At 32.2% G+C, this 14,397-nt stretch overlaps 2 protein-coding genes across 3 annotated transcripts; one reads left to right on the top strand and one right to left on the bottom strand.

Annotated features, from left to right (window-relative positions):
* Positions 1-364: 364 nt before the first annotated feature.
* On the top strand, positions 365-5,941 carry LOC108567650 (leucine-rich PPR motif-containing protein, mitochondrial). Its single transcript, XM_017928243.1, has 4 exons — positions 365-534; positions 1,714-4,352; positions 4,403-5,191; positions 5,250-5,941. Exons 1-4 carry the CDS (start codon positions 398-400, stop codon positions 5,750-5,752), a joined length of 4,068 nt encoding a protein of 1,355 aa, XP_017783732.1. The 5' UTR covers positions 365-397; the 3' UTR covers positions 5,753-5,941.
* A 109-nt stretch (positions 5,942-6,050) lies between these two features.
* Positions 6,051-7,625, bottom strand: LOC108567651 (syntaxin-5). Of its 2 annotated transcripts, none has more exons than XM_017928246.1 (3): positions 7,489-7,625; positions 6,961-7,368; positions 6,051-6,901 (listed from the first exon to the last, which is right to left on the bottom strand). In XM_017928246.1, exons 2-3 carry the CDS (start codon positions 7,301-7,303, stop codon positions 6,174-6,176), a joined length of 1,071 nt encoding a protein of 356 aa, XP_017783735.1. In that variant the 5' UTR covers positions 7,304-7,368; positions 7,489-7,625; the 3' UTR covers positions 6,051-6,173. The 2 variants fall into 2 exon arrangements, with proteins under 2 accessions (XP_017783735.1, XP_017783733.1); XM_017928244.1 differs by having other exon boundaries at positions 7,513-7,625.
* Between the last annotated feature and the right edge of the window lie 6,772 nt (positions 7,626-14,397).

The raw sequence follows: 14,397 nt of genomic DNA, 5'->3' as shown, positions 1-14,397 counted from the left end.
CGATGTTGGACAGTTTGGTTTTCAAGGAGAGGGAAAGGTATCGGTCGATGAGAGGGACTATTTTGGTTTTGGAGTAAAGGAGATCATTACGAGAAACATATTATTATTTTAATGTTTTTATCAGAATTTTGTTGTAGATTTAAAAATAAGTAAATTAATAGTAAATATGGCCGTTTGTGGTTAAATTATTACTTTAAATATAGAAATCGGTAATCCATATGAAATATCCTAATAAATATTTAAAATAATTTATTTATGTACACTGTAACCGGTATGCAATGTTATGCAATCATAAATAGCTGTGGTAGCCATATTTGAATTTGGCGCTTGAAGAGTTGCCAACTACGTGCGCGCACATGGTGATAAATATAATAACAAGTTACTAGCAGGCAGAAGCATGGCCTCGATACTAAGATCTTCGAAATTTGTTAGATATATTGCTGGATTTGCAAGGAATATCGTTGCAAACACACCCCGCGAGTTTGACGGAAACTTCATAAACACATCACAATGCCTGTGCGGTGCCTTACCTAGGTAAGTTCAACCCCTCTCGAAACTACATAACCTAAACCCCGTCAAACACACCGGCCAGGGTGTGATAAGATTATGCAATAACATTAAACTCATAAAATCCCGCTTATTACTTCAGCTTCTTTTATAGTTACACTTATTGTCTTCTCTGATATTCCCAAATAGCGAATGAAAGAAAAAGCGTTATAAGTAAATTCTAGAATATTCTCGTTGCTAATCAATACAATTTCCATTGAACTTTCCTAGCCTACTGTTTTATGGAATGCAACTAAGTTTTTAAGAACCTGATACAATTAAATAAGATAATATGTAACTTTTATAAGTAAATGCACATTAGAAATATTTCTTTAATTAATTAATTAATATTAAAATGTCAATCTAAATTGGGTATTAGAAGGATGCTAATTATACAAGAATGCAAATATATGTTATATTTTAATAACAGTAATATTGAAATTAATTGTTTTATTTATTGTATTAAAATTGTCAGAAAATATAATATTAAATCATTCATTTCACAAATTTTTCTTTTGATTATTTGACTTATACTAGAATATACATAGAGATCAATAGTCCATTTTTAATGTTTTTAATTTGAATATAAATTGTTATTGTTTTGTCTTGCATTATTATTTATATAGATTATTTTATATTTTCCTCAACTAAAATGTTTTATCATAATTTGAACATGTCATTAATTTTTTTTTAAGTTGTTTTTTACTGTAAGTTGTTTTCTACTTGGTTGAATGAAATATACTAAATGTAATCACTTATTTGCTCGTTATATATGTCTTCTTATCAGTGAGTAAATTGCGTTTGTTCTTTATATTTTTAATTTCGCTGAACTCGATTTGACCTTTCATTTAAAATGTGACACAATTCATTTAGCAAAATATACTCATCTATATATAAGTAAAAGCAATTTCTCTCAACCTGCAGTGATGTACTTGCTTTTGCTCACAAAGTGAAAGCTTGAGTTAAAATTTTGATTTAGTATCAGTCATTGGTATTGTGTGTTTTAGGTCATTTATAACACAATTTACATATATATAAGTAAAAGCAGCTCCTCTCGATTAGTATAAAAACAAATTGATTAGCGATGTACTTGCTTTTGCTCATGAAACGAAAGCTTGAGTTGAAATTTCGATTTCGTATCAATCCTTGTTATTGTCTGTGTTTCAGATCGTTTGCAACACAAGTTTCCGCACAACACGAACAAAATCTCGACAGTTGTCTACGACGGCTCGACCAGGATGTGCGTAGGTCGGGCCGAATATCTCGCAGGGACATCGAGGATGTCTTGGAGGAAATACGAAATGCACGTTCCGCAACAAGTTCCCAGTCGCTGTTGGTCATCAGATGCTGCGGTAACTTGGTTCCCGAAGAATTACCCGAAACCAGAACCAAACTGGTTCAGGAAATTTGGAACACGCTCAAGAAACTGAATGTCCCGATGGATATTTCCCACTACAATGCTTTGCTGAGAGTATACTTGGAAAATGAATACAATTTCTCACCGACCGATTTCCTTGCTGAATTGGAGTCCAAGGGAATCGAACCAAACCGAGTCACTTACCAAAGATTGATCTCCCAATATTGCAATATTGGGGATATTGAAGGAGCAACTAGAATTTTGGAATTTATGAGGGAGAAGCAGTTACCTGTGAACGAAAATGTGTTCAATGCTCTCATTAATGGTCACTCACAAACTGGAGACATGGAATCGGCGCGCGGGATTATAACAGTCATGTCCCAAGCTGGACTCGAACCATCAGCTGATACATACACAACCTTACTATGCGGATTTGCTAAAGTCGGGGATATGAACACAATAAACGAACTTTACGCTGAATGTGAAACAAAAGAAATATATCTTTTGGATAAGGATTTCCTTGATATCATCTATACACTATCAACTAACGGCCACGAACAACATGTTCCAGAAGTCCTCAGTAAGACTCGTAAAGCTTTTGGATATTCTCAAGACGCAATCAACGTTATATTAAGATTAATCAACAAAGGACTTATCGAAACTGCGTATCTAATTCAACAGTCGATTCCAAGACTTAACAAAGCGGACGGCAGTGTACAACCAATTGGAGCATTCTTTATTAAGCAAATGGTAAAGACAGGAGCGAGTTTCGAAGAGATCATTGAAGTCGTTGATAAATTGGAGAAAGATGGGTTATACGATCGTGGACTTACTCATGCTACCGAATGCGCTCTGCAACAGGGTAATGATGAATTAACTGTTAAATTGTTCCATCAAATGAAATCTAAAGGTCTTCCAATACGACAGCATTACTTCTGGCCTTTGATCATTGCTAAATCTGGAGATCGTTCAGGTGAAGGTATTTTGAATGTTTTAAACGAAATGATCTCCTTCGGCATACAACCAAATAACGAAACCATTCGCGAATACGTTATTCCAAATCTGCAAGGAAAGAGCAGCGATATTATTTCAAAACTGCGAATTGCCAACATTTCAATTGGATCTGCAGCTTCCAGCTTAGTGTTGTCTCTCCTACATAAATTCGATATAGTTGAAGCGTCCATTATCACTCAAACTGTCGAAGCGTACTACAATCCAGATATGATAAAGAAACCATTGACTGCTGCATTTTACAAGACTGGAAATGTAGATGCCTATGTCTCCATCGTTAGGCAAGTTTTTGAAAATATGGATAAGAAGGCTGAATTAGAAATTGAGGGTTCTGTGGATAAAATTGAAGTAGTTGGTATACTTCTATTTGATCTTGCAACGCATTCAAGGCAATTCTCGAGTATAGCTGAACAAGTTTTTAAATCAATGGTAAATGAAGGTTTAACTATTAGTACAGTGACAGCTCAAAAATTGGAAGAGAAATTGGGCGAGAAAATGACTCCTGAAATGTCCAAGATGCTTGGCTCCTTATCATCAGGTGAACTGACGTTGAAACCATTTGAACGTAAATATCCATCTTACACACCATCACATCAAATGAATATTCCTCAATTGGAACGACTCGTTCAAAACTTGGAAGCTAAGAAACAAGACACTAAAGGTTACAAAAGGCAGCTACTTTCCTTATATTACAGACAGAAGGAATTGGAAAAAATGCAGGCTTTGTACAAATCCTTTGAACAAGATCCAGACTTCAAGTATACAACAGGTGTGTATGCTCAATTAATGGACACATGTGCCTATCACGAAAAGTTTGATGAAATGAAGCACTACTTGGCTAAAATTCAGGAAAACGATTCACAATTTGAAATTGACGAATCTAAATTGATTAGGTTGGTGACGGTATTCGTTAAAAATAATGAAATGGACACAGCGCTCGAATTTTTGAAACGTCCACGTGAACGTAAAACTGAAGAAAGAAGTTACAATTATAATTCACTTTGTTGGAGATTATTGAATTATTTGGCTGAACAAGGAAAGACCCAGGAATTGCAACAAGTATTTGATGCTATGACTCAAAATGATTTGTTGGATATTAGTAATGTAACTTTAGGACCATTGATCAAAGTACATCTAGTTAACAATGACCTGAATGCAGCCCTTGACAAATTCGAATGGTGCTGTAAGCAATTTAAGGCTACTCCATGGAAAAATGATTTGGCTTGTAAATTGATCCAAAATGAGGATGCTGAAAATTTACAGAAATTGACAGATTTGAGTACATCAGTTCATGGTGAAATCAACAGTTTGTACGATCTTGTATTTGCTTTCGTTGAATGCGGAAGAATTAGGCAAGCGAGAAAAATTTTGGAAACTCCGGGATTGCAGAACAGACCACAGAGGATTAATTTGGCTTGTCAGAGATATCAACAAGAAGGTATGTATTATTCATTCATTGTTGAGCATGTAATAAATGTTGTATTTTAGGTCTGGTCAAGCCTTTGGAAGGATTAAGAGATGCAACTAAGGATTTGAACCACATCGATCGCACTGATATTTATTATCAATTATTGTTAAGTTACATCAAACAAGTAGATACTGACAAAGCTATTTCTCTCTGGACTCAAATGCAAGAAGAAGATATAAGTGCTAGCGACCAGTTTTTGATAACATTAGGAAAATTCTTGAAGAATAATAATGTGGAAGTACCTTTTCTTATACCAGAGCAACCTAAAAAGCAGACAAAATTGATTAAGACACCTCAACCAGTACAAGTACCGGCGGCCACACCGAAAAAAGATTTAACGGTGTTTAGACAAGTTCTGAAATCTGCTGATGTAGACAAAGCGATGGAAATTAAGAAAAACTCGAATGAAAACTTCACAGTTACTGATATATCTTTGTTGATTGAAAAGTTAGTGCAAAACGACAGACAATTGGAAGCGACCAAATTAACTGAGGAAATGTTAACTAAACAACAAGTACCAATTACAAGAGTTTTTAGATTTCTATTAAACAAACTTGCAAATAGTGGAGACTTCCAAGCCATTGAACGTATTGGAAAACATCTCGATTGTGAAACTAAAAAAATAGTATCTTTCGATAATAGGATTTGCCACGCAAATCTGGTAGCAGGAAAAGCAGAAGATTATTTGCTTAAATTAGAGACTGAAATTGATAATGCCAATGAGTCAGACTTGACTGTGATTGGTGAAAAATTCCCAAGAGGTGGAGCAGTTGGTATATTAGAAAGACATCCAGAGTTGTTGGAGAAATGTAAGTTATTTATGATATAAATGATATACATTTTTAAATGGTTTGTTTGTTTTTTCAGATGAGAATGTAGCTATTAAATATGCCAAACGAGGCATCATTGCCCCAGTCAACGTTTTGTGGTCTCACTACTTTATTAATAATAATGAAGCAAAGGCAACTGAAGTTTGGAATACCCACATGCAAGGAGCTCCAAGAATAATGTTCCAAAGGGTTGTGCAGCATGCGAGAGGAACCAATGATGAAAATCTCACTGCTAAATTAATCGAACATTTAAAAACAAGTAAAGTGACGGAAGGAGCTCTAGGAAATGCGTATAGTTGTTTATTAGATGTATTAGTCAATAAGGAGAAACACGAAGAAGTCATCGAGAATTTTGAAGAAGCCATAAAAACAGTACCATTAGATAACATCAACAGAACGGCTATTTTAAGAGTCAAGGAGTCTTACGAAAAATTAAATAAGCCTTTCAACCATACAATTCCAGCGAAGAGTAACAAGAGTCAAACAAGCACGAGCAGTTCAAGTAGTAGCGATGATGACGTTTCTAAACAGAAACATTAATCATTTATAGATTATATAAATAAGTTAAAAAAATGTCTTCTATGATTTATTATCGTTGTATGTCAGTAATTTGTAACTAAATAAGTGCATTTTTATTTGGTTGTTGAAAATTGCTGATTTTATTCTACTTGCTGTATTATTTGTGTATCATTCATATTCAATAAATTTGTTGTTTATTTTTTAAATGATTTCATTGTGATAATTATTAAAACATTAAAGTCTATTACTAATGGCCTTGTGACTAAAGTTCATTTAGTCATCATAAATGTATTTGTTTATCCAAAAGTCACGTGATAATAATATACAAAATCGTTTGCTGTCATAAACAATTTTAATCCAATCAAATATTCTTTCAGTTGTATAACAATGTAAATAGAAAGATATAAATTTTATTATACATTAACCTACAGGTGTGTAGTTGTTAAGCCATAAAAACTACAAAGAATATAAAGAAAAATATTAAAACTGCGAATATTTTAATCATTAGCCAACGATTCGAGGTGACCGATTGAAAGTATTTTAAAATCTGGGCATGGGCTGCCTCGATATTGAGTTCGGCGTCTTGGACGTTCGTGTCTATTCTGTCGACCATTTCTTCCTGTTCTTTTACCATATGGGCTAACTGTTGGAATATTCCACCCAATTCAACAATTGTCGACTCTATATTTTGCATAGTTTCAGCTCGATTTTGCAAATAATTATCCGTTTCATCGTACATCAAGGCTGCTTGCATTTGAGTCCTTTGGGGCACCAATGCTGTACTTTCCAGATTGATGCTCACCTGATCTTGCTCTTGCATTAAAACACTTCCTTGATTGTTTCCTACCACAGAAGGAGGTAAACTACTGTTAACATTCCCGTGTGAAAATTGATCGCGTCTATTCTTCTGATGCTTCAAATTTTCTGTCCTAACTTCCAAAATTTGTTTAAAATCAGTAGACATTGTTGCAAGTTTGGATTGCAACGCTAACACTACACAACTGGAATGCGACTGTAAATGCTTTCCAGAAGCACTTTGCCTTTGCCTCTTGGATAACTCTTGCAGTTGTGCAATTTGATGATTTAAGCTACTTAAATCACCTTTAATGATATATGTTAGCTCTTGAATTTCCATTGATCTATCATCAAATAAGGACTTTCTTTTTGCCACTAAAATAAAACTTATTTTATAGACAACATAAATAAACAATCAAAATAATAATACATACATAAAGTAAGCTTCTCCAGTTTGGAAAATGTACTTGCAATATTTTTTCCCACATTGCGAGCAATGAGCATAAACTCAGAGTGACTCTGTATAACCTTTGATTTTCGGGGATCTCTGATTGCAACTGCTCTGGCAATGTTCCTGCCTTGCAGTGATTGAATGGTGTTAACAAATTCGTTGGTTCTATCACGGGCGGTCATGATTGGTTCTGGTTCTATATAATCTTCAATATGATCTTCTTCTATATAATAATCTTGTGTTACATTCTGTTGATATTCCCTTCTATCTGGAATTACTATAAAAGGCTCTAATTCAGAGCCAGTGTGGCGTCTTCTTGCAGGCATTGCATCCTCGATAGCACTATGATGGTTTTAATTAAATCCCCCAATCACTTCAGACACTTTGCTACCTGGAACAAAATATTTATTAATAAATAAATAAAGTGAAAGTTCTGTTTATTCAAAGTGTTTGTAGAAAATTGAATACAATATGTTACAAATTATCTTATTTAATTAACTAACAATATTACCTGGTGAAATTACTTAAACTTTACCTGTAATACTTGCTTTAGGCGTAATCCTTATGTTTTAAAAAACTTTTACTCTATATTTTATAGAACACTTTGACAATCAATGACATTAATGCGAAAAGTACACGTCTCACTTGTCAAATAATAAGACTTTTGTTAAGAGACATCTAGTATTAATTTGTAAAAGTATTAGAAAACATCTATGTATAACAAATTTATTTTAATAACTAATTTATTATATAACATATTTCTGAATAAGCGCTTTATATTCTGAGTACATTCTAATAATATATTATATTTTTTTAATAATCTTACTTGTGCATATAGTTGCCTACTATGTGTAGTTCATTAAAAATGTCTACTGATAATACAGGTATCCCCGGACTTACGAACTAGTTCCGTTCCAAAGAGTCGGGAAATTATAATAATTTCAAAATATACTTATCTTACCACACTTTATCATGGTTTTTACTTTTATATATGTTAAATTCTGTATTACTGACTGCATAAATTGGAAAATAAAGATTAAATTAAACAAAATACTTACTTATAAATACTTTTCAATGTAGATCACAATTATTCAATAAAAAACGACAAAGAAACAAATGCTACAAATTCTACAGTACATCACCAAAAAAATATTACATTTTATTAAAGAAAATCTCAATTTTTGTTCGGAAAGTTAATTTATTTATCACTATATATATCTCCTTGTAACTAGTTAGAGCATTTAGAATTTTCTTCGTAAGTTAATAAAAGATAACATTTTGTAATTAATGTAAACAAAAAATTTGTCGTCTATTAATAAATGTTTATAGTGCAGTGATGTGGACAATAATTATTTGAAATTATCTTAAAGAAAATCCAATAATGAAGATTAAAATATAGAATATAGAAAGGTATTTTATTAGTACTAATAAATCTAGAGAAAATGATTGATAACGCACGTGAAATCGTGCTGTAAAATATATGTATGCACTTGAAATATACTCCCAGAGAGCCCTGAGTTGAGACGTCCCATTGCACAACTTCGGAAAGGTTATGAAGAGCTTACACCGAAGTTTGTGAAATAAATAATACTTGTTAAAAAAAATCCGTAAATTATAATTATATAATGCAAGGTGCAGTCTATTATAACATAAAGTTAAGCAGCGAGTTGTATGCATTTTATATGAATAGGTGAATTCAAAAATAATTTCATTTTAATTAATTTCTTTGTTTTGATGGATGTAATACCATAAAATATATATACAATTATTAGTCTAATAATGATTAGAAGCAATCAGAAATTTTAAAGTTACAATTAAAACTATAATACATACGGTGTTAAAGTAAATAAAGTGCAGATGTGAATGTGCATTATAAACAAGTAATGCATTACATACAAATAATCCGTTCACAATTGCGCAGCTTAAGTTGTAGTGTATATAATTTATTTCGCTTGCAGATGCAGGATGGGCGATACAATTTTCCTTAAAATAATTCCACCGAGTGCGCTCATAAATTAAATCTATGCGAAATATTTATAATATGGTTTATTGCCTTATGTTCTTTAATACCTAACCGCAGGGCCAAGCGGGACGATCCTTTCCTCTTTATTGCATTTCCTATTTCGCTTTGCATTTATTACATACAATGCAACTGCTACTAAATTTATTTCGCATTTTCTATTTACTCAACTACTTTACTCACCAGAAAATGCAACAATTTAATCATTTAGTTTTTGCTCATCTTATATAGAAATCCTATATTATTTATATTTATTATTTTCTTGTTGGATAGATTTTTTTGTAAAGGACAGGAAACATTGCATAAAAACCACATGGAATCGTGGTTATGTCGGGTATCCACTAATACCTCTCGTTTTCTTCATCACCGTCCATGGTCAGTACATTTATTTCACTGCATTATTGATTGTATTTGCGCTAATACATTACTCCGTTCACTGTCATATGTGTCAGTGTTCATTTCCACTACCACTCTCTTTGTTGGCCATCTCGATCATCCGCTAGAGAGCACCCTTGATATCCTAGCGTTCTGGACTAGAGATCTGCTTACGCATCATGTTTCATATTTGCCCATCTGCATCATCTAAAGACAGTATGCTTTGGGCTGCAAAATGATAATTCTGAGGATACATGAACTGAGATTCAGAAATTAACATTTGATAAAAAAATAGTGGTTGAAAGTACATACCTCACTTTACCACCTATCTACATAACGACTACTTGCACTTACGATCAATCGAGATTTGATCTGCAATATGAATAAACTTGAAGTTTGTTGTATAATTTCTATATTATTCTATTATTCCCCGGAACTAGGTCGTAAAGTGAGGAGTACCTGTATACGTTAACGTAGGCGTACAAATGAAATGTATTTGATAAAAAGTAGTTGCTTATGATATGTTAGTTACTAACAGTTATTATATTATTTATATGTCAATGTAGACATATTTTATTCGGTCCGCGCGCGAAATTTAACTTTTTGTGTGGAACATTTATTGTGAGTGTTGTGATGGATCCAGTGAATGGTTGGCAGCTGGATGTCCAAAGGCTGAGGAAATGGAAGTGATTGGGTAAGAATTTACAAAATCTCACTGCTCGTTTATTGATTATTATGTGTTACGTCAAATTTAATGATAATTGGTAATTAGAAATTCTATTCCACCTATTGATTGATAGCATAAGTATTCTGATTTAAAAAATAAAAAATGTTTCGATTGAATGTTATAGATATTTTCCGACGTCAATGTACATTTTTATAATTACATAAACAATTAGCATCCGACGTTGTTATTTGTTACTTGTTTATGTAATTAAGTTATAGGTGGATCAGGTATTTGAAATTGTTTAAACGATATTTATAAGTAGAGTAATTATTCCAATTTAAATGTTTAATTCTATATACAATCAATTCTTAGTGAATATTTCTTATAAATTAAAATATATATCTCGAATGACAGTTGTATAAAGTTCCCGATGTCAATGTCCCTTAGTTACATAACAATTACATAAATGAAATATAACGTACATTCTAATAAAGGTAAAAGGAAATCGATAATCTTTAAGTTGTTAGGCTGTTATTAAGTAGATTCATCTTACAATATTTTAACGTCCTATTCTATATTCCAGGGCAACTTGTTCGTTCTTGAATTAATTTGTACTGAAGATTTTTTATCAATTAAAATATCTCGAATGCCATTATCCGATGTCAATGTTCTTTAGTTATAGATACATAAACAATTTATTCGATATTATCAAGTAGATTTATAAACTACTTACTTTGATATACTCATGTACCATCTTACTTTTGTTCTTGTTTGGACTAATAATGATCTTATTAAATTCTAGGTTTCTTCTTAACTTTAATTGATATATTCAAATTCATACCTCATTTCTCATTTTTTATATGTGAAGATTGCTGTAATCGTCGAACAGGCTTTTCTAATTCGGAATGTGACATGCTGTTTATTTCAATTACCTTGATATGTCTTTGTTTTTTTTTTCTGCCAGATTGCATCGGATGAATTGATACAAGTGTCATCAATATATTTGTTTTTTATAATCTTATTTAATGAAGTAATAATAGGCATATAATGGGTATTCAAATTCTTTTAATAATCTTGTTTTACTTATCCAATGTTTGTTTTTTTTATTTGATCCTTGTTTGATTTTAATAGGATAAAATTTGTATAATTTTTCTTCCAAATTCTCGATAATTCTATTAAGAAAGAAAAAACTATATTTAGGTTACTTACAAACAAATACTATTTCTCAATTTTTTCTTAAGAAAAAATCATTGATCTATTTGATAATTTCAATAAGTTTGTCAATTATAATGATAATCTTCGAGCTGGTCCTTGATATATCTATGATTTTATGATCTATCCATACTCGTGTTATGTGCATTATTTAATATTTGCATATATTATCAAGTGTTTAATAGAAGTTTCGTGAATTAATTAAGTTATTTTCGTACAAATATTCTAATATAATTTTCATAAATTATTAATTACAATTTTCTTTTAATATATAAAATGCTATAAAAAAATGGAATTTAAAATATGTAAATGAAATAAAATTAAAATATGTTTGAAGTGAGGTAATTATGAAATCAGTTTCGAGTTCGCACACGATTTTATGGAGATCTCGACGTCCCCCACGGTTTAAGTGTTCCGCGATTGTATGAATGAGAATGTCAAGAAGTTGAGCCTGGAGACTTTTGTGTGTTAAAGTGACGAAAGCGGAATTTAAAATGGATATATATATCTAAGTTGTGTAGCAGCTCAGCTCTGCAGCTTGTGTCAGTTTCTTTTCTTTTATATTTGGAACGAGGCCATTGTATTAACTTCAATGTTTCCCTTAATACTGGAAGGACCTTCCATGCATACCAAATGAAAGACGCAATTCCTTTGTTCGATAATTTGAACTCACTTCTGACTTATTTAATCATCGCACATGTGAGCTTGCTTTCTAGCACTTGCTTAAATATATGTGATTTATTAAATAGTAACGGCTGGAGTCGCAATCCAATAACAGTTCTGTATGGAATGTATGGAATACATTTTCTGGTATATGTGAGGAAAGGTGAGGCTTTTGAAGGGAAAGGTCAAAGAAAATGTAATATCGTGATTCGGGCTGCGAAAATATGTATTGGATTGGGATGTGGTATAAATACATGGAGTGCGAAGTGTGCGGAATAAAGAGTGTTCTTTACGGTGGTGAAAGCGAGTTTTTTTTTCAGTAACCGACAGCTATCGGGTGAAATTTCAGGAGTCAGGTATAATTTGCATAAATTTAGAACGGGAAGAAACAAAATAAAGGATAGTTACTCGAAGTTTAAACAATGCCGGACGGACAGAATTAAGCATGCCTTGCAAACGGCCAGAGGTCCTGGAAAATATTTTTGTTTTATTCCAGCTTTCCTCTTAACGTAATTACAAAGGAAAACTGTAATGGTGCATTAGAGCAACAAACGCTAATGGAAGAGACAGTGAAGATGATATTATCTTTATTTTTATTCCATCTTCAATCCGCAATTAAAAGGACAAAACTGAGTTCGCAGAAGGGTGGAAAATGTATTATGAACATACACACATACACTCAGAGAGGTTAGGGGGAAAAAGAGAGGAAGAAAAAAGAGAAAGAGAGAGAAAAAAAAAGAAAGGAACGCTGTATAAAGGATGAAAATTCGCAAGGGCTCGTCCTGAGTCGAGCGCACTCGTTGCGGCATTGCCAGTATTCTGGTGGTTGGTAGCCAATCGTCCGTGCGCGCTCCTGTTGGAAGGATCTCAGGACTCTTATATCCTGCCATACGGTGCGGCGGCAAAGTGTGTTCGATTTCGAAATTCAAAATCATATTCTCTAAAATAACCTATAATATATATTCTAAATTAATTAAATTTTCGTAGTTCTTAGGCAATTCGCTGTATGTAACAACTAGTGTATGTGTGTGGACATAGGCTTCAGACTAGTTCGTAAATAGTTTTATGTGTCGAAGTATATATATATACTAGTTTCTACGCAGTTCGGCAGTAAGGTCAGTTCTGTTTGCATGAATCCAATTGGGCTTGACATGTAATAATGAACGTATGCGATGTGACATGAAACAATTAAATTAAAACTAAAAAGAGAGAGAGAGAGAAAAAGTTATATAACGGGTTTGAAATTACAAACCCATGAGAACCGCGGGGGAGGTCGTTTTGTAATTGCGTTATGTAGAATTTAATTAAAACTTAATTGACACATATGAGTTATTGAATTTCACGTATATACGAGCCTGCACAATATATACCTGCGTGTACATGTTTTCTCCATTTTTTTTATACTTCTTTCTTTCAAATAAACGTAGCAACAAAGCACCCCAGAAACAAAGCACACGGAATCCGTCAACTTTTAGTTTTAATATAATTTCGTTAAGCTCGGATTAAAATTACACCTCCATTTATATTGGATTACTCCTGAAAGTTTTCCATTCCTCTTCATGCGAAACACCTCATCCCGTTCACCCCTCCCACTGTCGAACTTTAATTAATTATATTTAATCATTATTTCACTATAGAGACTTGGAGTTTCATTTGAGGCTTCCTATTTCAGAGCTTGAAAACAGCTTAGAAATTGCATTTCGTTAGTTTTCTTATTTTTTCGCTTTGCTTTTAACGAATGCAACCTTTTTTCATTATATTCATTCATTTGTATTAATTGCAGATTCTTGCCTTTTTTCATGTATTCTTTTGTTAGATTCCTATCATCATCACTGTATTACATTTTTCATTTATATGATATTTTACTGAGTATGGTTCATAGTTTTTTTTTACCAAAATCTTCTATTTTTTTTAATTATATTTCTAACATAAAATATTGATGATTTTATTAATTTATTTGTGTAATAACTGTTCGTATTTAAATAAATTCATTATTTTATTTTAAAACTAAACATTTGTGATTAGAATGAGTATTTCTTAGAAGATTTAGTAGCATTTGGCAATCGACCAGGAAGTCCATCCGTGCGCATTGTGTAAATGTGAGTGGTATTAAGATTTATTACTCTGGCAATTCGTCTTCGTTTTACAAGAATATCATTCTATTAGTTCCGAGTTGAAAAGAGATACCTGTCCAAATACTATAGACCAGCGGTTTCCAAACTGGGAGGCGCTAAAAAATTTTAATAAATTAATTTTGATACCATAACATCTTCAAATAAATAAAACGTGTCTATATTATTTAATCTATTATAACAATAAAAGGTAAGGGAGTACACAAATAGTTTTTATAAAAAAAATACAATCAAGTCTCTTTTTGTGCTGTCTGGTTTCAAACAATACGGAATATTGGCACTATGATTTTCTGCATACATATATACACATTTATTAAATAATTTTAGACAATAAAACAATGTAATAAACAC

Source organism: Nicrophorus vespilloides, unplaced genomic scaffold (genome assembly GCF_001412225.1).
Source record: "Nicrophorus vespilloides isolate i.1.1-1 unplaced genomic scaffold, Nicve_v1.0, whole genome shotgun sequence".
In the NCBI taxonomy this organism is placed as follows: Eukaryota; Metazoa; Arthropoda; class Insecta; order Coleoptera; family Silphidae; genus Nicrophorus; species Nicrophorus vespilloides.
This window is presented reverse-complemented; position numbering and strand designations above follow the sequence as displayed.